Genomic DNA, 26,776 nt, shown 5'->3' with positions numbered 1-26,776 from the left:
TCTCTTCACTAGATGCTTGACTTACATGTAGAGGAAAGCTGTTTCAAGATTTCAGCATTTAAAAACACACTTCTTTTAGAAAATTAGTTTATTTTGTTGCATTGACGCTGTTCTTTAACTTGCCTATCTACCTCCTTCCTTAATGTTTATCTTCCTTCAAATTTAGAGGTGCTTTTCTTTCATCATTCTTGTTATAATCCCTTAGCCTTGCATCGTAAGCCAGATTCTCCATTTCATCATTCATTTCTGTACCTGTGCCGAGTACATATTCACTGGACATGAGTGACCTACATTATACACAGTCTTCCACATGGAATGATTGTTTAACTGATAAGCTGGAGCTGTTTTGTTTGTTTGTTTTTTGTCGAATGTAAGATTTTCATAGTACTACTTCGAGTATATATTTTGTAAGCAATAGAAAAACATACAGAATGGCATTAGGAAAATATAATACAGAAACCTCAGAGTATCCATACACTGGATAAAAGATGACTAGAAATTACTGTTGTAACAGTAAGTTAACATTAACTTGCAATGAATGATGAAGAGTATCTACTGTACACAAAGTAATCCAGTTATGTGTGTCTGGGTATGTGTAAACTAGCATAACATGACAAAATGGGAGAGTGCAAAGTAGCTCAGTCTCAAATGACTGCTACATAAGTTGGCATCTCTGTAGATCTGATGCATTAAGAATACACACTCACGCCCAGCCGCAGCAGCAGATGTGCTGGTAGGAGAGGAAAGAGCATTGGATAACGATACGTGACTAGGGCTAGAAATATTGGTTACATCCTGGGTCTGGCTTGTGACGGAGGACTGTCTCCTTAGAGCCCCCTGAAAGGAAGTGCCACTCTTGAAAGTATTGACTACTTCGATCTGTAATGGAGGAAAGAATGAGACAAGTTGCTTAAAGTATGGATACAGTTGCAAAACTAACAGGAATAATAATGAAAAACAATAAATCAACCGTGCACACAGTTTAATTTCTATGGAAATAAATACTTATTTAGTGTCCTTCTTAACATTTTAGATATGAAATGGTCCAGTTTTTCTGCCTGAATAAAATGAAGCAGCTCCAAAGGAGGCAGTGAAGCTGCGTGAGTTTAAACAATTAGAAAATTTGAAATAAAAATATTGAAAAATAAAACCATTTTATTTATATGTAATTAAAGTGAATAACGACTGGAATACTTGAATTAGCTAACATCTACTTTTTCCTACTGAGAATGAAATTGCTTTGCTATTGATTTTTAGGCATTCTTCCATAGGGACGAAAGTTCAGTTACTTAATCTGGGGGGGGAAAAGCCTATAGAAATATTACAAATAAGACTCAGTTTTGTCTACAAAAAACCAAGGTTGTCAGCATATTAGCTTGATAAAATGGAAAGTATTCTGATAAAAAGTATTACTTTTTTCTGTAATGGAAGTTTGTGTAAATTAAGCAGAGATAATGAATAATGGTCTATTCTAATTACGGAATAAAATATTATCTTTATATCTTTATACAGTGCTTAAAATTAGACACAAAATTATGTTGAACCAGACTGAATATTTCAGTAAACAGAATGACCGTTTTCTACTTGTTATTTCTATATGCATATTGTAACCCACTGTTACATGTGTCTTTGCTGAATATCTTCCTTTAGTACATATCTTCCTTTAGTCCTTTAGAACTCAGAATATGAGTTAAAAAGGAGGTATTTCAAGATTGTCACCAGCATTACACAATATAAAGCAGGCTCTATATATCCAATATGTTTAAAGCCAGGGATTGGCAGCAGATAGCAGCTACAAATCCCTATACAACATTACATCCTCTTCGTTACAATCGTATAAGCACAACACAACAAAACAGTAACAGAATCCATTAGAAGAATTCACCCATGTAGTTGTATGAAGAAGCCAAATTTTTCCAGATTTTATCTTGCAACACAGATTTTTTTAAGAGTTACAGTCTAGGAAGTAGTTGGGAAAAGGTAAAATGGTATATTTATCAACTTAAACAGCACAAACCTCAGTATAAGCCCTCCTAAATTTTCTGAGTTGAAAGCATTATAATAAATGTGCTAACATTTTCTAGTGCAGACAGTCTTATTAATAAGTAAATTCATATGGCTTCATCTCTAATGGTATGGATGCATCCCCTCCCATTATCTTAGTCTTTGGAGATCACTATTTTCCTTCATGTTTTCACAGAAATAATCATGTCAAAGCCAGCTGTAAAATGAATCAAAGGTTACTGCTACACAATCACCGTGCCGTACTTCTGCTAGACAAACATGAAGCAGCCTTGTTCACTGACTCTCTGTTTTCCAGTGAGATCCCTAAATACAGTGTGCATTTAATGTGCACACTGATGGATACACAATATTGAGCAGTCATGTCAACATTCTGCAGCTTTGTTCTCCGTGTTTTCTGCAGCACACTTATTTTGAGCTATATGTCCAATAAAAAAAGTACAGTATGTGATGAGTTGCCATGTGGAGTAAGGATTGCAGGTGAATCAAGAGCATTTTGAAAACAGCATATGGTTCAAACCACTGGTTGTATATGAAGGCATGTTAAATACTTACCTGAAATGTTTACTGTACAAAAGTAGAACTACATAAAGATCCTGGGTTGACATTATCTGACATATGTAACAGAGCACTCTTCAAAAGAGAACATTCAAGAAAGATTTTAAAGGCACTCACTGAGAGCATGAACTGCACTGTGGAAGATTAAAGTGGTAGATTCTAAGCCAAAGGACATATTTGGATATAAATGCCTTTCTGATTAACTGAAAGACTCTAGCATAAGAATGAAAAGATATGGGTAGATCTGTATTTAATAGTTTCTCCAGAGAACAAAAATTACAGGTGTGTAATTTACTTTTTCTCCTGAAAAAAAGTAACTACAGATCTTCATGGAGTCAATCCAGAGGGAAAAGATGACAACCATTTTAGAATCGTAAAGGTTGAACATACAGGGATGCATTCTCTGTGAAGCGAATGAAGAAGAAAAGATCTTGGCCTCCTAAGGAGTTTATCTTCCAAAATCAGAAAACAGCAAAGAAAGAGTTCACCCAAAGAAATAAGTAAACAGTGCATTTTAAAATGAGATGCTTTTGTAATTACAGACGACTGAAGTTATTTAGAACAATTCATATTGCTAAAAATGAGAAAGCAAAGGCTAAGTCCTACATCATAAAATGTCTGAAAAACTTCTAATGGAACAAAGAATGTCATCATGTTTTGATTATAGGCCTTCAGGCAGAGAAAAAAAAAATAGCCCACTGAATTTTTTGCCTCTCTCATCTTTCTTTAAATTCTATGCTATTTTTGATGAACAAACAGTTAATAAAAACATCAGTGATTGGCAGTTTAAAAAAGAATAAAAATGTATCTTAACACACCAGAATGGTCCTGGCAGGATAGGTGTGCCAAAATGTTTTTCTGATCCTTAAGATAGAAGAGAGTTTCAGCAAGCTGTTCTGTTGTTCTTAATGTCCTCAGGAGATCAGTAACTCCATCCAAAATTTGTTTTATTTAAGAACAAGAAGAAATTGGCTTTGCTCAATCTCTGATAAACAGTTTGCTTTAGTATTAGTAAAGCAAACTAAACTTGAATCTGCGTGAAATAAAACAGTTTCCATTCTAATTAGTGTGGTCTCCAGCAATCTTTTTGTATTAAATGCTATATGAAATGAAAAAAAAAAATTAAAAAAGAGGTACTAGCTTTTTATTTAACTTTCAAAGCATTTGCTAGGAGTGACTGTCACTGCTATGGTGTTTGCATTTGTTCAGGAAGGTTTTAGTGCAGAAATGAAGGAAAATGCAATGCGGCATCTCTATATTGAATATCCAAAGAAAAATAATTTTTTTTTTCATAGCAGTCTCTGAGACACATTAATTTCCGAAAAAAAATTAAGGTATTTCTGTAGCAGTTAACAAGACACCTGTATTTATATAACTATTCTGTCTTGTTTTTGCTCTCAAAACATTTTTAATATTTACTAAGTTTTAGTCCCTTTTTTTTGGTAGATAACAGAATCTCCAAATTACAGAGTGAAAGAAGCAGAGGGAGGACAGAGTCCTTGTGTTATGAAAATCAGATATATAACCTGAGAAGTTTTCAAACCTCCATACTTAAATATTTTTCCCTACTCAAACGTGAGGTAACTATAGAAACTTTTCAGTACACAACTTAAAAAGATGAAGTGAACTTCTGGAACTTTAGAGTGAAGAATACTTGAGAACTGCAACAAAGAACTGGAAAGCACTGCTGAAAACTAGCAGAGAAAAGTTCTGTCTTCAGTGAAATTTGAGGCCATTTTTGTGTCTTCATGAAGCTTGCATAACTAGAATGAGTCATGTGTGAAACTTCACATACTGCCAGTCTTCTGAGAGTACTGTCCAGTAATGAAACACTTCCAATCAGAAGACAGTATGTGTTCATCCAGAGAAGACATAAATTATAAGATAATAAAGTATGTAAAGGAACAGCAGTAGACAAAAAAGAAAATCAGAAATGTGACTTCAGTATGTTCATTTTTCATGCACTTTTCTTTAACATAAATTCATGCATGTGCAGCAGGAAATAGAGATATGTCTTGCATTTCAGTATGAAGAATCAACAATGGAAATTCTTTCTCTAGTGCCTAGAGAAACCTTTGCTTTGAGAGTGCAATTAAAAAAAAAAAAAGAAAACCCAAACCCAAAGTCTTCATTATTGCAAAATTTTTGTCAGTTTGGATGATGTTTTATTGGAGGTCTGTCAATTATCTGGAGGAAAAACAAACAAGCAGAAGTTCATAGATTCTTTATAACTTTCTTAGGAGTGAAGGCTTTTGTTGAATGCTGGAGCTGTATGTCCACTAAGGTCTGAATAGAAAATAATCAAAAATAAACATCACCCATTATACAGCACAAGTGTATGACGGTTGAAACTGGATTTGTTGAGATTTGAGTCTATAGCTTATTCCTAATCTTAAATGTCATCCTCTTATATATATAAAGTGAGGGGATGCTCTACCTTCTTCTTTTGCATCTCCAGAAGTGCATTAGACATCAGAGGATTCTTGCAAATCCTCCAGCTCCCCAAGGATGCTACAGACATCCTCATCTTCTTCCATCAACTCTTCTTTAGATGGCTTCCTGGGAAACGTAGTACAAGTGTATGAATTCATTTGTATGGGCCTCAACACACAGCACATTAAAATGCGCTCGAGGTCCATCCAACAAGGTATCTGATTTGACCTGTACACAGGTCCACCACTCTCCAGTGGACATCTGGAAACTGCAATTGGAACTTTTTTTGAGTCAGTTGGCCCATTTCCTTTTTCTGTTATCATTTCACAGATGTGAAATGGATGTAAAAATCAAAGTCAATGAATAAACAAAATGAGAAAAAAATCACAGAGCCTTTTGGTAGGAGAGGAAGTAGTACATCCTACCAAAGATACATCTACAACTAAAAGCAGAACAGAAACTAAGATGGATGTTAGCAAAGAAATGTAATTAATTTCATTTTGTTTTAAATAGTATAAAAGAATAATAATTTTTGTGTGAATTAAGTGAACAAAGATGTGCAGAAGAACTAAAAGCTACCTTTCAGACTAGAAAGAGCTGAAAAGATGTAAATTTCTTTTTTGTGTTTGTAGTTGTTTACACTCACCACAACCAGAAAGACATCCTGACAGAAATGCCAACAGGCAACACTCCTCCTACAGCCATCAGGAAGAAAAGAATGCACATTTAGAGGTCATCTTTCCAAAAGGATCACCACTACCTGGGCACTTGTTTGTACCTCTTAAAATAAGAGGAACTGTGACAATTTGAATCTTCTCTGCTGATGAGTGCTCCTGACTCAAGGCAGGAGTCAAGACACATAACCCTAAAGCTGAAGATCCATATTTAATTATGTAATCAGAAGCTCAGGAATTTACCAGAATCCTTAACCTTCCCCTGACAGCAGTTTCCACCTTCCTTCCATTCTTATTTTGCTGTGATGCACTGAATAGACCTAAGCATCCTAGCTTCAGTTAACTGCTTTCCCAGTTTTCTAAAAGGCACGGCTGCATCTTTTCTCTGGGGAAAAAAAAAAAGTATCCATTTTTCTATAGAAAAAGGGAGAAAGTACGACCCATCTCAAAATAAGACCAAAATGTCAAAATCAAAATCTTCTTTGATATAAATGTTCTTTAAAAATTCTTTAAATAAAAATGAAGTGTTTTCTTAACTATTCACCTCTTACTTTTGTGTAAGTATTATGCAAAACATTCACAGAACCATCTGATATCAGGGGGAATACATATCTTTAAAAGTTGCTCTCTTCTGCAAGCTGGCACAGGTGTTAGAAAGACTAAAGTGCTTTAAAACATGCTACTTTGCTGCAAGGAAAAAGGCAGAATAGTTCAAATACTTTTCTAGCATTTTTACTTAATAGTCTGAAGTGCACTAAATTTAATAGTGCGGTTCAGTACAAGTATTTAGTATGCCATTCATCTGAATCCTTTAATTTTGCTTTAAAAACTTCATGGATTTTTGTATTTAGGAAAAGTTGAAAAAAATCATTCTAAAATAACATCCAGAGTAGCCAATGCATACATTTCAGTATCCAATGGATGCTTAAGCCCTTACTATTTTAAATCCAGAATCAGCTTTTTCAAGACCTTACAGGGAAGGCAAATTAATTCCTGTTACATATGTGTGTACATATATATATATATATATCTGTATATACATGATAGTAACATTTTATCTTTTTTTTTAAATCAAGTGATGCTTTACATTTCAGATCCAAATATTTTTCCCTTATTGCATGAGTGGGAACAACAGAACACTTTAGACAAAATAAAATGGCATGTTTTAGAAAGCCTTCATAACGTTTTGCTAGCCATAGCGTAAGCTAGCATTTTCCAGGTAGGACTGCTTTTTCAGCTCTCATCACTGAAGCAGAAAAATAAGCGTCACAGTAGAGTCAAAAAAGGTATTCCTATTTTTGAATATTGTTATTACATTTACAGTTCCACTACACACGCCCTTTTAAAAGTTCACCTGTTTTACTATTTCACATGGTGCTCCTTTGAAAACAGTAAAGCAATTTCCAAGTACCATCATTCCAATACAGAAGCGTTCTCTGTGGATTTCAATAGCATTATCTCGTCTCGATCACAGATCGCTTCTAGACCATGGGGGCATTTACTTTTTAGCATACCTGGGTTTGGATTCTGTTAAGCCCTCTGAACCAGAGAATTTGTCCACGTCGAAGTTCTCTCTCTGCATGATCAATTTCTTCAACATCTTCATTGAGTTCTTCTTCAGGAACCTCTTCCTTCTCAGTGAGCCGCCCTGCCTCCTTTAAAAACTTTAGCCTACTTGTTGGGATGGTTGCAATGACCTAAAATTACAAAGAGCTGCTGAAAACATCAACCTAATTCAATAACAATAAGCTGCTAATTAGAGTAGAATTCTGATATTTTAATGAGATTTCTAATCTTCCAGAAAAGCTTCAGATTTGCATATTCATTATAGTACTTGACATTGATACAACTCTGTTTCATAATCAATCAGCACTGTGCGCATCGCTAAACCACATTAGAAATGCATGGCTATGGAGCAGGTTTAAGGCTGGAAAGAAGCAACGTCCTTCCTCAAAAAAACTAAGGGGGGATGTAGGTATTTGAATGTAATTATTTAGAGGAAACTTCACAAGACCGATAATTTGCCATTGGTATTCACGGATTTCTAATGACTGAGAACAGACTAATGGCTGTTAATGTAAGCTGAAAAGTAGTAGCATCTCAGATGTAGTAAGTCTCTTCACACTAAAATTGGTGCAGGTATTCCATTTCCCTTTGATTTGGAAAATCGAAATAGCTTTCTCAGCATGTAACAGAAACAAGGTTTCTAACAGTGTACCTCTGAACATCTTCCTGTTGGAGTTCTCTCTTACTCTGTCCTCATTAGTAATACATTCAGTTTATGTCAGCCCATTTTCTTATTCAGGTTGGCTAAGTGGTCACTGGAAGCAGTTAATAGAAGAGATGGCTACTGATCTTAAAGAATTGTAAATCGCAAACTCAGACAGCGTTGAATATGATTACTGTGGATAAATTTCAATGTTGTTATCTTGGGTAGTCATTTTTTTTTTAATTTCTTTTGCCAGCAAGAACAGAAATACAGATGGCCATTTAAACATGACACTACCTAGAATGTTTTGAATGCTAAAAAAATTCTCCTTCAAAATCAACTACTAGACACGTTTATTAAAAAAAAAGTGCTGTAATTCTCTTCTTTTTTTGCTTTTGTTTTAGCAGTGAGCAGTCACATCTCTGAAGTCCAGATGTGTGGAAAAAAAATAGAGTCATCTGGAGAAGAATTTAGCAGATAAGAAACTACAACTCTGGGACATTGGACAACCATGGAAGTTGCTGTCTGGTGGATAAAAGTCTTACTCAGTTTGTGATACTGATTTTTGTGGCCATCTGGCACGTGGTATTGTCCAGACCACCCAAGCCACAGCACAGACTAAACAAAGTTACTCTGAAAATAAGAGTGTTGAAGGTACTCCACACAGCTGATAGTTGGAGGAAAATGGATGAAAAGGCACCTTATGATCTGGGAAAGCTGGAATGTATACTGCAAAGATACATGAAGAGGTACCATATATTTTCAGGATGAAAACATACTGTTGATTTTGCTGAGGGTCTCCTTGAACTTTGTATACCACAACTCTATTTTTATTATTTCACTGTTAAAGACAGATGAAGAAATGGCCAAAACTATGAAACCTTTTAAAATGTACTTTGGGCTGGAAAACCTGAAGAGCTTGAAAAAGGAATGAATTGGCACAACACAAGAAAAGACAGAGCAGGAGTGAAAAAATAAAAGGTAAGTGGTAGTCATTGCAGTACTTACTGAAACTCCTTCAGCTTCCCAGCTTTCCAAAAATTTGATGCCAGTACTTCTATAGAAGGAAGCTACTTGATATCTGATGAACTGATGTGGATGAAGGGCTTGCAAGACAGCATTTATATAAAAACTACATTTGGTAGTGATTCTGTGTGATAGAACATAGCTCTCCTGTAGGTAGGCTGAATCTGCTGTAATTCTTTTCTTAGGGTGTTCTTGTATTTTTTTGTTTGGTTGGTTGTTGCTTTTTTCCCCCTTATCTGCAGACACCAGCCTTGTTCAGGTAATGGCAGACTCAACAGACTTGATGCAGATTAAGAAACTAGTAATTATTCTCAAGAAAAGTACCATTTTGAAAAGTAATAACAATTTTCAGAATATATAACATGGAATGTTCTACAAAAAACTTGTTTACAGATTGCTTGAGGGCCACTTGCAGAAATCACTCAAAGCCATGCAGATTTGCTTTCCAGAAATTCCTTAAACCTTTAAAAATACCATTTAGAAGTCTCAAATTTTGCATCTAAAATTTGAAGTCTTGATTGGTTTCAGTGGGTTACAAGAACAGCAGGGTGAGGAGAAAGTGTTAGAGCAAAGGGCTAACAAATGTGCTATGCTCCACAGTAGAATTAATCAGAGGAGGAGAGAAGAGGCTGGGGAGGAAGGGGAGCACCTCTTCTGAAAGTGTCTCCTACCATAGAGCTCCATGAGGAAAGGACGTTCCACAGACTATCTATCATGAAAAGCATTTTATTCACTTGTATTTTTCTTTTCTGGTCTCTAAATACTGACCACGACGGAAAGTTTTTATTCTGTGGCCAGGCATTCATGATAAGGATGGGACTATGCCCACCTTTGAATCGAAAACATGCTGATAACAATTTTTAGTTTTCAGTTGGATGTAATAACTACATCCACCAAAAGTTCAGAATCATACACTGATCAAAGGCTGTGGGGAAGTTCTTCACAGCTGAATGACCTCATATAACTCACAGACTTTATCTCCCTTTACATGGTTTTCTTTTCCTCCCCCCAAAGTTGGTATTTTCCATCAGTGCAAACAGAACTTTACTTTCCAAGATTTATCAAACTGATTTTAAGATTTCCCCACGTAACTTAATAACTCAGATTCCACCTTCAGATGATAACTACATTAGCACAATGTAATAATGATGATTTTCAGCAACATAGGTATTAAAAGCTGTCATGATTGAACTTATTCTTTCAAAAAAATCTAAGGTCCAGCTGTCCAAAAGGCTTATGTACTATTTTTTTCCCATAATATATCAGTTTTGAAAGCTAGAATTTACTCATTACAATTCAGTTAAACCAATTCTGTATTCATCTGCATCAGCAATTTCTTGCTTGGCAAACAAGCAGATCAATATGCGCCTTTATATCTGAGAAGCAGAATATTAATATTTTTCACACTTTTTAAGATGCGTCAGGTGGCACCAACTTAAAAACATGAAAAGTACACTCAAAGATTAAAAAAAATAGTATTATTATTTGCAGTCCAATTCTGTACATAAAATGTATTACTTTAACAAAACTAGTTGTAACTGTACTATTACAGACAGCTAATCACATAACTTAATTATCACATAGACACTTGTTTTTACATGTATATATAACCTGATAACAACTGATGGTGACATAGGTTCTAGCAGAATTCATAAATGACATGTGAATTAATGTGCACTTTTCTGCAGCTATGCTAGGAAAAAATGCCTTTTTCTGTCATCTCCTCCTCTGTCCTTTGCACACACAAGCTGGATTGCTGCAGGCATATATTAAATGCACTAGGCTTGGTCTTACGCAAGTTACAAGCAGTGGTTTGACATAGCACTGCAATCTCTTTTTACTTTCAAAAATTTGTCATGGCCAAACAGACACTGCTTTGGGTACTCTACAGCTGGGAAGCTTATAGTTCATTTGCTATATGGTTTTATGTTTATAGGCTTAGAATCAAATGTCTTTCACACAAAGCACTGAGGATGATTTTTGTGATAGCATACCTTGCTTAGGGAAAGATATAAAAACTAATAGGAATGAAAAGGAAAAATGGGATAAAATAATTGAAGTAATTAGAGAGCTGTTTGTATTTCAGTGTGTGGCGGATATGATGTTCTGAGAAGGAAACAGGATAGTAGGATTGTGAACTGTTTTTTTGTGTGACTTGTGGCAAAAACTGGTCTTTGACTGATTTATAAAAACAAAAGATATTTTGCATGTTCCTGGATGCTTACCTGACCCCATACAAGTTCTCCTAATCCAATAAATACACACCACATCCACTGGTCAAGCTGCAGGGGAGAACAGCTAAATGGTTTTCCTCCAAACTGGACAATTACTATCTACAAAGAAGAGCAGAGAAGAGATGGGGGGTAAATACTTTGCATCAGGAGGGGAAGCTGTCAGTGACATTTTACCTGAGCTTTGTCTCTCTCTTTGGTACGCATTATAACTCCACCTCTTTGATTCCTGTCGAACAGTGAAACGCATCATTAACAATCTACTGTTCACTGGACTAAATCTAAAGAACACTCAAAATCTAAATGTTGTCTTATATTCCTGAAGGGTCATTTTACGCTCCTTTTGTGGCACTGTGTTAAGCTACCAGAAGTACACTTTTTGAGACCATCCAGCAAAAGCTGCAGAATCTGTCACTGAAAAATCCAACCATACAAACTTAAGCATCCCAGAATGAAGGTCAGAAGTAGCCATACTAGTTCAGACTAAGGCTGCCTTACCTAAGGACAGTCATGTGCGAATGCCTAGGAAAGAAGAAAACAGGACTGCCCCGAATTATTCTCCCAGCTTCCGAATATTCTCAGCTGGTAATTTGTTAACACAGATGCAGTTTTGGAATGGCCACTGCACAAGAAATTTGTCTCTCCGATATTTTATTGTACGCTTACAGATGTGTTATCATGGTAGACTGACACTGCCAAAATTTAGTCCCGTTGGAGAAAGATGGTGGGAAAATCACACATGAAAAGGACCTATTTATATTGTGTAGGAGACATAACCAGCACCCACAGAACCTGAACAAGGTTCTAAGCCGGGTTAGATTGAGGTTTTGTTAACTGAAGATCAGGTATAACTATTTTTTGTTAGCAGTACTGCTATGAAATAACAGACCTTACAACACAACTAAAATCTCAAAAAACTGCGAAACAGTAGTTAAAAATCATTTGTCTAGTCTAGTAAATAGACAGTGAACAAACAGTGGACACTGACTTTATGTGAATTGTAAATACACAGGAAGAAGGAAGGGGACAGAGAATGGAAGGCAGTGGACAGGAAATGTTTGCACAGGGTAAGGAAGAAGTAGACAAATAAACGTGAATAGAATGCTAAACTTGAAAGAAATTACAACTTCACGTTAAGAATTTTCCAGCTGCTCTATGATAGGTATTTCATATTTTAAACCATCTTCCCTCAATATTAAAATCTTGTTATTTTCCTCTGGAAAAAAAAAAAAAAGAAAAAAAAAGAAAAGAGATTAAAATATAAAAGCAAGCTACTCCTTTTCTAAGGAGAGGAGTGGTAATTTTCTCTTTATTTCTCAAGCTCCTGTGGAGCTTTCAGAAATTTCTGATTCTCAGGATGCTACGTTGTAAGAGCCTCCATTTTGTTCCTTTGAAATTTTTGCCAATGCTGTTGATTTTTTTCAGAGAGGTTTTGGATGAGGACAGTTAGTGGAACTGCTGCACTCAGAGTTGAAATAAAGCCAGTGAGCCTCTACTCAGCAGAAAGTACAAAAAGGAATAGTAAATCAGTGTAAAACACTTTGTTGCTGTTTGTACTTAAAAAATACTTAATAATTTATCCTAACAAATAAATACATATGGAATGTAGTGAGTTTTAAGCATGAAATTAAAAACAATTCTGCAACCTCATATACATCTAAATAGACCAAGCTGCTGGAGTTAATCAGCTTCTCTTTAGAACAAAATGCTTGGCTTACACCGTCAGATATAACAACACACAGACAAAGTAATAAGTGCTATTCTGACATTGCTTCAGCAAACAACATTATTCAAAGTTATACTTCCATAGGAGAAGAAACAGTAGAAAGAGTAACCATTTATTGTCCCAAGGAAAATTACCTGACTTTAAGACTGGAAAGTCAGTAAGAGTCACAGCCTGAATAGTCTTAAACTACTATTTCCTTTTTGATTCACTGTCAGAGTGAATCTATTGTTGTGAACTGTGCTCTGAAATACTTCTGCTACGAGAAAATCAGAGAGGGAGGAGTAAAATTAGGAACTGATTCAGAAATGTGACTAGGAGCTAGGTAACACTTTTTCTTCAGCCAGATGAAATTGAGTACAGTAATGACTAGAACTAGGAAAACATTCTCAACATTTCTGTTGTATTAGTATGACTACACAACATTTTCCATTATTGACAAATGCATTGATTAAGAAAGTATATTAATACATTAATGCAGGTGGTTTTTATAGTTACTGTGTCTCCTACATCTTTTAGATTAAACAGGCATAGAAAAAAAAAAGACACCTTAATTTCTTTTGAGTAGGTATTAATTTTTGACCAAATCATTACCTGAATAGCAAATGTACCCAGTACAATAGTGCAAAAAATAGGATTTCTGAAGATGCCATCAAAAACATTTCTCTCTCCATGGATTTTGCGTGCGTTGATTTCATTGAAAAGCTGCATCATGACAAAAGTGTTGAAGATAATGGTGTAGTGCTCTGAAGGAGGAGAGTGGAGCGGTGCATTCCTCCCACTGTCAATCTTAAACATTTTCTCACCTAGGTATAAGACAAAAGTAAAGGTTTCCACTAGAATACATCAAACAGAGTGTTTTTATTTCCTTTATTTGCTTTAGCTTGTTGCCTGCTTTGCTCTACTTTTTTTCTGACCTTACTATCTATAGGCAAAATTCTGCACTCCAGAAAGCAAAAGACATCTAAAGTTCCTGAGCAGAAAGCTTCCCCAATGATAACTTTTCTCTAATAACTCAATATACCTGCTCACATAGTTTTCAGTAGTATTTTTCCTCTAACCAAATATTAAGCATTCTAAGTCAATTCCTCCTGATGTAATGAGCACTTAAGACCCATTGTCAGTATGTTTCCATTTTTCTACCAGAATTAGAAGCAATCACTCTTCAACAGTTTTTAACCTGTTTGCTAATACGCTTGCCATGACTCTTGACAAGTGTTCATGGATATTAATGATAACAGCACAGACATTCATGATTTTAAATAGATTTGATCATAATCATTCTGCTAAGTCTGCTCTGAAGCACAACATGAGGCATTGCTCTTTATTTTGATAATCTGATTTTCACTTTTAGATCTGACCAATAAAGAGGCAGGGTGCAATCCATTATGCGTAATAGTAAAACTGAGATAAGATTTGAAAAAATACCTGATGGACCTCATTTCATATTGACAAAAGTTTGCAGATAACACACAGTTATTCAACAAGTTATTAATTTGAAGTAAGAATGAGACATTCATACGAGAGAGTAAATAATGAAATAAAGAGTAAAGGTTATCACACTACAACCCACTTTCATAACAAGTGTTTTACTAATAAAAGCAAATAAATCTTTAACATTTTCTGCTATCCCACTAGCTCTATGCTCAGAATTTCTGAAGTAAGAAGAAAAGGTTTCCTGAGGTTTCCCCTTGACGTCATAATTCTATCAGCTAAGTTGACAGTGAGTTTTTTTTGCCTTGGGATATTTGAGCAGTTCATGTTCAGGTCACTGGGAATAATGAGCATGGTTCCAAAGCAAGAATTTGGCTTATAACCTTTTGACAGAAAGTAGATTATTATATCGAAGATATATTAGTAACCCAATACGAGACCACAAAAGTTGGACTCGGAGAGAGTAGAGATTTTTAAGCAGATAATACATTTCCATGGAGATTACTAAGTATTGAAAAACACTCTCCTTAATACATATAACGGAAAAAAATAATGGTAGAAACATTTCAGTATTTTATCTTACACACACACAAGGAGTCACTACACCTATTTGCTTTCATTCAATTCACACACAAACAAACAAATACTTTCTTAAGTGAGAGTACCTATCCTTAAGTCACTTATTGGGCTGCATCACTTAAATGGCATAGCAGAGGATGCTGCTGGCAAAAAATGTAGCTGATCAAAGTAGAAATCTGAAATCAAACTAGAATCTGTATTTAGAACATCTGACTATAAAAGTGACCCTTCTCAGAGATCAGAAAGGAAAAGGCTTCTGAGGTACTTCCTAGGCTTCTGAGAAAAATAGTTATGGGTTTACCAGAGACAGAAAAATAATTAGGGTAGGGTGAGAAAAGCCTGGTTTTCTTTTCATCAAGGTTCAGTATGAAGTATTTTAAGCATTAACACTCATTAAAAAGACACTAAAACCCTCAGTAAGTTAACAGATTTTTTTGTTGTTCTGGAATTGGAATCAAATGAATTACCAAGACCGTAATGAATGTATGCCTGTTTCAGAGATATGTAAGTTACAATGTCCTTAGGCTCAGTAGATGTCTTCAAACTCTACTGTAAGCCTGTCATAATATTAGGAAGCATCTCTCTGGCAATTATTTTGATTCAAATAGCTCTATTGTAAACAGATCATCACCATCACCTTGACTGAGGTGACATAAACTGCCAGTTTGGACTAAGATGGAGCAAGGCTTTCAAAACAAAGTTCAAAAAACTCCTAAAATTTTCAGAACCATAAATTCTGTAGCTTTTATGAAAGTCTGTATATAACGATAAAACATCTGAAAAACAACACATGCAGTTTAACCGCAGTGACATATTGTCAAGAGCAAAATATCCATTGATAAAATTATCAGCCCGTTGGGCGATTCCACTCGTTGTGGAGCAGTAGCAATCTGTTATTAGCACCTGTACTTCTCTGCAGCAAGAAACACTCCTCTTCTTTCCTCTCTCACTTGAAAATACAGAGCATAAGAAAAAAATCCACTTGGAGCAATGCCTGAAAGTGAGTCCAGGATGGAAATAGGAAAATAGGTAATTTCTTCCCCCTTTAATATCCGTTTTCAAATTAAAAGCCATAACAGATTGTTATTTCTATCACCTACTACTGATTACTTGCTTATCTATAATACTTAAGATCAGTATTATTTTTGACTTACACTTTGTTCCCTGATTACAGCCTCTGCAGATACTGGTAAAACGAGTCTTGATTTTTGTTGCTTTTTTGGTGGTGGTTCTACTTGTAGGTGCACAGTGAAGATAACAAGTTTTAAAATGAAATCCCAAGGTGGGAGGAGCAGACTAGATACTCCCAGTAAAATGTAACCTTCCGTGTTACACTTTAAAATGAAGTTCTCTCAAATCTACATTTTGTTAGTAGGCTAAACAGCCCTCTCAAGGTGAAGTGACTAAATTCCTCTATTGGGTCTTTGTTTCTCCTTATGTTCCTAATCCCCTTGCACAGTCCAGCCCTGTTAGCTGCCTAACTATGTGTAAGTGTATCAAGTGGTTACATTTAAAGCCTTCTGACACCTGACTACATGATCTAGGTGCTTCTAAACCATGCAACAAGCCTGACTTTCTTACCAACAAAAAGAAGTGTAAATATTAGAGTAAGCTGGTAGACAGCATGGCCCAGAATGTTCTTCATCATGGTACGGGATATAAGAGGTTTGTTCCTGCCATATGGCTTTCTTAGCAATAGAGCTTCTGTTGGAGGTTCAGTGGCCAGAGCAAGTGAGGCAAAAGTGTCCATAATTAGATTGACCCACAGCATCTGTACAGCTTTTAGAGGAGAGTCCTGCGGAGACAAATGATAAAGTTACTTATTTCCTTGAAAAATAATTGTTGTCAGGTCATTTACTGTGATTTCATTTCCTCCTGTGCAACTGCAAGTAGTGTTGAAGACCAGGTACTGAAATACATGGACCTTTGGTTTACATTACTATGACCGTTCTTTCATTGCCCAGACAGGATCAGAATCATAGGAAACAGTGATCACAGCAAAAATAAATCATTTCTCCCCAGTTATTTCAGTCGGCAATATTTACAATCACACAATTTTTATAAGGTATAACATTAATAATTTATAATACATTTCATAATGCTGTTTGTACTTCAGCACATGCTGAAATACGTGCTTCAAATTATAACTGAGTTTATGTAACTGTATAACATAGCTTTCTTTCCTGGAAGAAAAATTGTGCTGAAGCTATTTAAAAGGTAATGGTTCATTACTGGTAGCTTTCACCTGTACAAAAACAGAACCCATTTTTGGAATCAGCTTGAAATAGTTAAAAAAAATGAGGAAACAATGGCTGAGACATTCTAAGACGTCGTACATAAATAAGACCTTGTAAAAACATTTGTGATGAAAACCGCTGATATTTTAATTTTAAAAAATCTCCAGAAGCTCATTAAAATACATCAGATTGCAAAAGGAAATCCTGATTAATCTATTGGGTAACCGGATAGTATATTAGAAAATATGGAACTAGAAAGAAAGCAAGCATTGCTGCTTGTCAGAATAAAGCATCTATTTCTGAAACAGATCGACAGCCACTAGAAGGAGCTCTCTCCTCATTTAATTCAAAACAGAAAGTGGCGAAGGTCTTATTATAGAGGACTTTACCTTATGTTTAAAAAAATAATAAATAACACTGATCTCAGGAGAAAATGTAGATGACTATTATACAGAAGTGATTTTTAATTCATTTGGTCAGCTGTAATGATAGATTGTTGCAATTGCTTCAAGGAGTCCTATCAGGAAAAATTAAGTCTGTTGTTTTTGGTTTCTTGCTTTTATTGTTTTTGTTTTTGTAACAACTTCCTATGCCTTTAGGCTGAATACAAAATAGGCAGCATTAGCAAAACATGCATTCTCTTTCAAATAGAACCTTTTCATGGAAATGGAATCCCCAAAGCAGTAAGATATCAGTATGACAAATTTGATAGTAGAAGGGAGTTAATATACAGTGTGAAAGACTGAAGATCAGGGCACTATTTTTATGAGCACTTTAGCATCATGCAGTTCTGAAACAAAGAAATGATGGAACAGCAAATGAAAGAAGTTTTATGAGCTCTGCCCTTTTCCTCAAAGAAAAATATTCCCCTCACAACAGGAAAGATATGGAGGCCCTGGAGTGTGTCCAGAGAAGGGCAACCAAGCTGGTGAGAGGTCTGGAGCACAGGCCTTATGAGGAGCAGCTGAAGAGCTGGGATTGTTCAGTCTATAGAAGAGGAGGCTCAGGGGAGACCTTATTGCTCTCTATAACTACCTGAAGGGAGGTGTTGTGGCATGGTGGTGGTCAGCATCTTATCCCATGTAACTAGCAATAGGACCAGAGGGAATGGCTTCAAGCTGAACCAGGGGAGATTCAGGTTGGATTTATTCTCAGAAATTTATTCTCAGAAATTGTGATCAGGTGCTGGAATGTGCTGCTCATGGAGGTGGTGGAGTCACCATCACTGGAGGTGTTCAAGAAATGTTTAGATGTGGTACTAAGGGACATGGTTTAGTGGGAAGTATTGGTGGCAGGTGGACAGTTGGACTGGCTGATCTTGGAGGTCTTTTCCAACCTTGGTGATTCTACAATTCTGCAATTCATTTTTAATGAAATATGATCAAATTATGAGTGCCAATAGCCACTCAGTATCCCAAGAATGCATGAAGAATAGGTAAATGGTCAGGTCTGTCTGGCTTATATTCCAACTCTCTCGAGTTAAGGTTTATTTCTTCTTGAAAAATATTTTTAACAGCCTTATAATTAAATGTATTTTAACACAGTAAAAGAAAAAAAAACACCACCACATTCTTTTTTAGTGTATTCATAGGGATGAAGAGCAACCTGCTCCTTTAGTCTTACAGGTTGGGTACACTAAGGATGAGTGGAAGATTAGCATTAATAGATTCTTGACCTCTTGGTAATGGGTTGCATTAACTGGGCTTATCTGGAGATTCAGTTCATTCATTTGATGTGCAGCTGCAGAAAGAGGAAACATCTGTATCTAAAAAGCTATAAAGCTAAAACCACTCAGGACAAACTTTACAAAAATTACGAGACTTCATTTATTTTAATTCATACTAATGGTTCAACTGCAAGTGTAGCAAAATTGTTAGTTGCCAGGGCTTGTAGACCCTAGCCAGTATGTGGAGAGAAGGGAAAACATGTTTTCTCCTGAAGAATTGTCATATTTTTGCCTTTCTAGTTAGTTTTCTCAAGAAACATTCCCTACACTGAGGTGTTTTAGAAGCTGAATTTGCTACATAGATGTGTGCTGACATCTATGTCACTAAAAACTGAATTTGTCTGTTATGCTTAATAAATAGAGTCAAATGATCAGATGTCTATCAGAGCCTGACATATTTCTTGCACAACAAAAACTCAGATTCTTTCAGTCTCTAAATCACACAACTGTAATTGGCAGTCATCAGTTTTGGCAACAACATGTTCTCACCATTTCACACTGCCAATCACCTTGGGTGGCTATGGTGCCTCTAATAATTATCTATTATAGGCAGTGCTACACTGTTCAGTCAAGTGTGAAAGCTCATTCTAAGCTGAAGCCAAAACATTAAATACACATTAGTCTGGGCAAGAGGTGGAATGAAATTTCCACTGCAGCTCCACCTGATTTCTGATTAGTTGGTGGAAAGTAAGGAAAATACATATCAGCTAAGGAGCCTTTCATTACAGATTTTATTCACTTATGCTGTAAAAGTGGAAGGTAAAGTCAATGTCATTGTTGCTGCATTTTAGCCCTTGACTGACTAGCAATGAATTCTTTGTTTGCTTTCTTAAAACTATGGGGATGGAAGCTGCTCAAACTGCAAACCTCCCAAAATCCTGACTTATTTGTCAAATTCCTTTCCACTTGACCTTGTAATAGGTTAGCATTGGCCTAGAGGTAAAAGGAAAATGTCCCTTAAATCAAGTGATGTTACACTTCATCCTGGAAACACTTAAAAGTACAAATCACAAAAGGCTGGAAATAAACTATAAATCTTTTGTGACATGCAGAGTCTCTAAAATGTTAGCGCTTGTTGCTTTTGATTTAGATGACAAGCTGTATGGGAGTAAAAAGGTATTTTTACCCTTGCCCCTTTATTTCTACTTGTCACAGAACACATGTATTCGTTCATAAGAATAAGTATTTCTGGTAGACTGTATATGTAAATGTAAAAATAAAATGAACCCTTGGCTTGCACTGCTAGATCACACTGCCTGATAATTGAATGGAAGTGACTGTTGCTTCTGTGCCTTCCAAAAAGATTAAAATACCTAAACTGTAATATGTACATGTACAGGTAATATGTTATGGCTTTTTTTTTCCCAATTTTCCAATCGTATCATTTTAGGATTTGTCAAATACAATTCTGCAGTAAGCCATGTAAATTACTGTCTTAAACATGTAAATATACATCCTTCCCTTTTTTTTAAATAAGGTCTGCAAAAACAGTAGGTGAATCATGCAGCAGTTCATTGCTGCAGTGCTTTTTAATTAACATTTAATTTTCCAAACATAATGTCCCATAGAGTCACTGTTTTCAGTTCCTAATGTCTTTTAAAAAATTAAGTCTTTCTTTAGTACAAGAATAATAACTTGGATACAAAATGTTAAAATATGGTCTTTGTTCTATCTTTCTTTAATGCAACCTTTTGGAATAATTACACTGCCTCAACAGTTGGAAGTGGAGATAAAATTCTGCATAGATGTAAATTTGTTAGATTAATACATCCAGTAAAAGATGTTTCCATTTGACTGAACTGCATTTTAAATCTTAAATTGCACATAGTGATTTTTTTTTTAACAGTTCCAAATATAACAACCTAATTATTTGCTTGATATTGTGGATGTTGGGGACATCCCATGAAGTTTCATATGGAAATCTATATGATGCTCAGAGATGTGTAATAATGACTCATTTAAAGTACAATGTTCACAGTTGGAAGGCAGAATTCCAAAAAAGAACCCTCACTGAATAAATCGAAGGCTCCGCAATCAGATGTTAGCCAGAGAATGAAGTCAGATCATAGGAGTTTGTAGCTCATTAATCCTCTGGAAAAAGAAATCAATTGCTAAACTGAAAGAAAAATTACATGCGAACTGTTCAGGATGGCCATGCCCTGACCAGTTTAAAAGCATGCACTGGATTATACACAGAGGAGGAAGCAAGAGGTAAATTAATTAGATTACTTGAAAGATTAGGTGAATTAATCCATCTCAGCTGTACTGTGCCAAGGAAACTGCACTGACCATTGCTGGCTGCTGTGTATACAGTGGACACCTGTGCAGCTGTAGACTGAGTTATCTTGATTCAACTTTAATCAAAGACTTTCTGAAGTTGGGTTTTCTTGTATGACCTACGTTTCAAAGCGTTTACAGAACCACAATACAAAATTTCATTAATAGAACTCTTATTAGATGGAAGTGCTGTAAGCTGATGTAGGCCACAGTCTAAACTGGATCACTCTAAGGGGCAGCATCACTTTGGCAGCAGCCACTTAGGACATGATTGCTGCCTTCTTTACATAACTTCATGCTGGGACTGATGACATAGGATAACAAATGACCATTTCCATTAGTCCTATTAATCCTGCATAATAAATTCAATAGGCAAATGCTTCTCCTGTATAATTCCTATGTAAAATTGGAAATAGCATTGAGTATCATATAAATATTGTATATGTGAGTTAAACTATTGCAACAACAAAGGAGCACAAAGAAATAGGGTAGATACTTTCTGCCAGCAGCACCTTGCTGAAGCAGGCATTAGGTAGATAAATAAATAAAAAATATGTTTGTTTGGTATAAAAAGAATTAAAAGCTAATTATCAGTTCTACCCTGAAGTAGAACTTGGCAAAGTCACTGGTTTCATTTAGGTATTTGAGAAGAGTAATGCTGCAGATTGGTCTCAGACCCTACTCGAGATTTTTCTCCTTGTCTCTCTATGGCACTCCTGAGGTGCTCTGAAGCAAACTAATCAGCTGGAAATGCTCCTTGGACGTCTAGTTTCACTAACAGTAGTGGACTCTTTCATTAATACAGAGTTGTAGTAGTTTCAGGAGGATTCCTGCAGTGATATGACCACGTGCACAAATTTACATACACACCAATGTCACTGCAGGATGAACAGACTGAATAAAATTAAGTACTTAGTAGTAAAACACAAGCCAAGTGATAGAAAAAAATCAGTCAAAGCAAAGATTTTATTATCTGTTCTTCCTTTTAGTGCAAATAGGGGGAAAAAAAAAAATCAAGAAGAGTCCTAAGTGTAAAAGAAGCTTAATACATCTCAGTGTGCTGTTTCTGAACTACAGAAAATCTGTTTTGAGAGGTGACATTAAGAAGCATGAAATAAACATAACTCCCTGAATTGAAATTTTCTCATTCTCAATTTGATGAAAACCACCAAAAGAGTAGGCTGGGTAATACTCATTAACCTGATCATTAGTCAAGGACTAAAATTATGTTCTGTGTGTCAAACAAAGCCAAATCGACTACCTGAAAGCAAAATAAAATTCAGTCTGCATTCATTTTGAAGGTCGTAGAAAGCTGTGTTGCTTTTTGGAAACTCTGTATTTCAGCTTGGTTTATTAAGAACTTCAATGATTCAGTCAAAATAATAATTAAAGACCTGTGCACAGTTTTGCAGCCTTCTATCCATGCACACCTAGCCTACTGTACCCATGGGTTTTCAGTACATTCATGCATTCTGTGCTACAGCTATTTTCATAGCAACAAGAGAGTGCAGTATGTTCCCAAGTGTCATTTTTAGTAGAGCTTATGAGCCAAACAAACATAATGCCCTTTCACTGCCTAGAATCTTTGAGTCAAAGCCTAACGTAATAATGTTCATTCGTAAGGCAAGATCCTTGTTGAATGAGAGTGAAATGAGAGCTGCTTGAGATTATCAGCAGTCAGCCAGCTCAGTGTAAACAGAACCACGGTGGAAATAACTGCTGCCTTTTTCCTAGTTTCAGTTTTAGCTCCTTTCAGATCTCTTCCTTTGAATTTACATTTTTACTGCCAAATTAATGAATTACATAAGAATCTCTTTGAGCAGAAATACACAAATTGTAGGAGCAACACATTAGAAAAAATGGTCAACAGAAACTGTGAACTTGACAGCCTCAGTGATGATCTTAGAGACCATTGTGTTAATACAAACACACTGGGCCTGATCCAAATCCTTTTGAAGCTGATAGAATGATCCAAAGGATGGAAAAAGATCTGGAAATAGAAAGGGGAACATGCCTGCACTGAACATACATTACACAAGACCTCGATGTAAAATAGTCTTTGCATTGATTCAATTATGTTTACCTCTTCAAGATTGAAATAGAAATTTTTTATTTAACAACTAGAGGTAATTTCTTCTTGTGCTTTCAGAAAGCAATGAAAAAACACTGGACACTAACAAAAAAAAAAACACCCTACATAAACGGGTCAACAGTGATTGAATGTCTACAAAACAAGGGCTCAAAAGGAATCAGTCCCCTCAGATCAATTCTGCTACTCTTACCATGTTGCTATTAGCACTTTTTTTTATATTACTTAGTACAACTGATGAAATCTGGGAGGATTTACCTTCCACATCTTTATTACTTATTCATGTAATTTCTGTTATCAGTAAAAAGCACTTTACAGCTAAACATTTTCTCAGTATGCTTGTAATTATTTTCCATGGGAAAATGAAGTTTCAGACTGCTGTCCCAGTGTCAGCATTTTTATCCCATAGCACAGGCTCTGTTGTGACAACAAGGCATCATCAAGACATGGAGGCAGCATGGTAGGAAACCAGCGCTTAGCACCTTGCCATTTTTTACTTCTCAGAAAACCAATGAATTGAGGTTTTAGTGCTTCCTTTGTACAGAGTAAAAATACTTATTTCGTATATTAGGATCACTTCTGCTTGCTTCAAAAACCAATTTCTGATTTCTCTGAGAATTTCAGCCCTAGCTCTACTCCTACACTCAATTAGTTCAGAGGAGATAAATGACAATGGTTGCACCCATCCAGCTGCTGTGTGGTGCTAGCAGAAGCTGAGAACTGGCAGACTGCTCATACACAGCACAGGTAAGGCCTCTAAATGTCTGTCAAGGCTTAGGAGAAGTTTGACCTCATGGTTTTATAAAGGTATGTCAGTTTCTGGTTTCAAGAATTAATTCCATGATTGCAATGTAAGTTTACCCCAGAGCAGAGCTAATAACTTATTCATTGTTCTGCTCAGGTGTGCATGAGGTGGAATTTACCTGCTGAAACATGTATGTGTGGCTGCATGATGTACAATACAGAGAAGCATCAGTGCATCTCAACCATAAGAAGCTTTTTTCTAACAGTATCTATCTGCAGCATCTGAAAATGCATGTTAATTTACATTTGGGGGAGTAATAGCATTAATAAACTCCTGGTTTTCTATTTTCTAATGGAGGATGAACTTCCATTATAAATACTACAAATTTTTGACAGGTAAAAGAAAAAAAATATTAATTAAGATGTAGCAACTTGTAGGAAAAAACATGGTATGCCTTTGTGAAAGACCAAAACGTGTTGCATGTGCAGCAAGACTGCAGTATGAGATTAGAGGGAGAAAAGGGGATCCAATTGTAACTGTAGGCATCATTTAATTGGTTTGTTATTTGCACCTAAAATTAAAAGGACTTGCCTGAAAGCTACAAAATAATTGTTTTATCAGTCAAAATGCTCCCCTGCTGGGATTACTTCTATGTTCTGCTATCATGAAAATAATAGTCTTGTTTCATAATCTGTCATTAAACACATACTATTTCAATATTCAGAAAGGAAAAGCAAAGTCACATAGCCTCTTCCAATCCTTGACACTTTAAGCTCTGTCATCACAGGCTCAGTCACAACAATAATATGTAACCAAAACCAGAGAGGAATTTACTTCCAAGATAAGATGGATTTGCTCACTTCCTTTCGTCGACAGCTATTTAACACTTAGCAATTTGATCCTAAATAAATAGTTTATTTTCAGAAGAACTTCAGAAAGAATGCTTTGTGTTGTACAAAGTAAGAATTAAATGTAAATCATCTTCATCTTCAGTTAAGAAAAGATGCAGCTTAGTAGGATTTGGCCTCATGCTTTTAGTAATGCTGAAGTTATCCTTACCTGGGTAATGCATGCTCCAGTGAAAGCCACTATCACAGCCACAATGTTAACAGTGAGCTGGAACTGCAGGAATTTGGAGATACTATCATACACATTACGTCCCCACATTACAGCCTTCACAATGCTACTGAAATTGTCATCTGTTAGGATGATATCTGAGGCCTCCTTTGCAACATCTGTTCCAGCAATACCCTGGAAAAAATAATTGGGAATAAAATTACCAGGAAGTACAAAGAAAGAACACAAACCTCTGCATACTCAAAGTTACAGTTACATAGAATTACCCTGCATCGTAACAGTGACTTCTGAGTATATTCTGCACTTCATATTTGCTAGGATGTTGGCTAACTGAACCTGTTTTTGAAGATGAATAAGGAAGCAGAAAAGGGCATTGATAGAAAGCAGTGGAATTCCTATGATTATACTCCTGAAGGCTGTGTAGTATCAGCTTATTGACTAGTTGAATTTTGAGTTGTTCTTGTGTGGCATTTCTTGTGTGGCATTCTATTAATATAGAAATAATGTTCTTGTGTGGCATTCTATTAATATACTTGAACAAAAATGATAAAAAAAAATAGAATTACATATCTTAATATATAAGCTCTATTAATACATGCTTAGAGTCGTAGTATGTTGGGAGCGCATGTTTACATGTAGCACTGGATTTTAGCAATGCAAATTAGTACTGCACTTTTAGGAAGAACATTAAGTTCATTTTTCTGTATAGGCTGTATAGTATATTCTACATAGTGTATTCTGCATAGTATAGTCTACATAGTCAATATGCACAACATTGATCAAGTATGAAAACAAGCAAAACAATTAAACTATTATTGCTTCATTTAATATCACACTTTGATAATGAAAAACTTCTTACAGCAGATTTATAATGACACAAACATTAATAAATAAGCTCAAGATTATACCATTGCAAAGCCAACATCAGCTTTCTTAAGTGCTGGTCCATCATTGGTTCCATCACCAGTCACAGCTACAACCTGCCTCTGCTCCACCTGTGTGCTGTCAATAATACCTGCAAAAAATGTACATGTCTGTGTATGCATACATACATATACGTATAAAGAACAGATAGCAAGATAAACATTTCCTGATATTTCCAAGCAGGTTCTGTGTAACACAGACTATGCAATACTGCATAAATCTTACAGAGATTAATAGTCGATTTCTAAGGAAAATAATGATGAAAGACGTGATCAATATTACATTCTATTCAATATCCCTATTAGAATTCTTATGGAAATATCTAGAATCATCAGAAAAAGTTTCTATTATTTATAGTTATGTATCACAATAAATCCATTTCAGCCCACCTCTGTGATTAAACTTTAGTAGAATTTTTTTGCTGAAGATTTAAGTTCACATTAAAAGTTTTCCTAAACTGACAACATTGTGTTGCTAAAATATTTTGCACGAATCCATACCATATACTCTAAAAACAATTATCAAAACCTACCCAGAGTGAAAAGCTTTCAACTACTCTGGAAAAAAAATAATTCCCATGTCAGATAACCATCCAGAAATAGGAAATTGCAGATTACAGAGCAATAGCAACCTCTTGGCAAAGCTAAGCCTTATCAGGCATGCAGAAGATTGTAGTGCAGTATGGAAGCAGTAAGTGTTCTGTATTTCCCAGTCTTAAGAAAATAAAACTAAAAAAAAGAGCATTCGCTTTCCACTGGCACTATGAACTCAAATAAATGGCATATTATTCTGATAAGATCTTAGAATGAGAG

General features: G+C 35.6%; 1 protein-coding gene and 1 long non-coding RNA gene across 18 annotated transcripts in view; one reads left to right on the top strand and one right to left on the bottom strand.

Moving 5' to 3' along the window:
- Positions 1–26,776, bottom strand: part of ATP2B2 (ATPase plasma membrane Ca2+ transporting 2) — a 392,203-nt gene that overhangs the window by 12,945 nt on the left and 352,482 nt on the right. For 9 of the 14 annotated variants that reach the window (XM_040646615.2, XM_040646620.2, XM_040646614.2 and 6 more), the window contains 6 exons: positions 25,949–26,055; positions 25,023–25,214; positions 16,471–16,684; positions 13,471–13,682; positions 11,148–11,255; positions 7,202–7,384 (listed from right to left, as the gene is read on the bottom strand). In XM_040646615.2, coding sequence (XP_040502549.1) covers positions 7,202–7,384; positions 11,148–11,255; positions 13,471–13,682; positions 16,471–16,684; positions 25,023–25,214; positions 25,949–26,055 — 1,016 coding nt within the window. Of the gene's footprint in view, positions 1–707; positions 880–7,201; positions 7,385–11,147; positions 11,256–13,470; positions 13,683–16,470; positions 16,685–25,022; positions 25,215–25,948; positions 26,056–26,776 lie in introns of all 14 variants that reach the window. The other 5 variants (XM_040646622.2, XM_040646619.2, XM_040646623.2 and 2 more) reach the window with 2 other exon arrangements.
- The window catches only part of LOC121106648, a 72,210-nt gene that overhangs the window by 39,480 nt on the left and 5,954 nt on the right, over positions 1–26,776 (top strand). For 2 of the 4 annotated variants that reach the window (XR_005839378.2, XR_005839376.2), the window contains exon 2: positions 8,301–8,877. This is a non-coding gene — a long non-coding RNA (uncharacterized LOC121106648). Of the gene's footprint in view, positions 1–8,300; positions 8,878–24,119; positions 25,029–26,776 lie in introns of those variants that run through there. The other 2 variants (XR_006931343.1, XR_005839379.2) reach the window with 2 other exon arrangements.

Source organism: Gallus gallus, chromosome 12 (genome assembly GCF_016699485.2).
Source record: "Gallus gallus isolate bGalGal1 chromosome 12, bGalGal1.mat.broiler.GRCg7b, whole genome shotgun sequence".
Classification (NCBI taxonomy): domain Eukaryota; kingdom Metazoa; phylum Chordata; class Aves; order Galliformes; family Phasianidae; genus Gallus; species Gallus gallus.
Note: the sequence above shows the minus strand (reverse complement) of the source record. Positions and strands in the feature narration are given on the sequence as shown.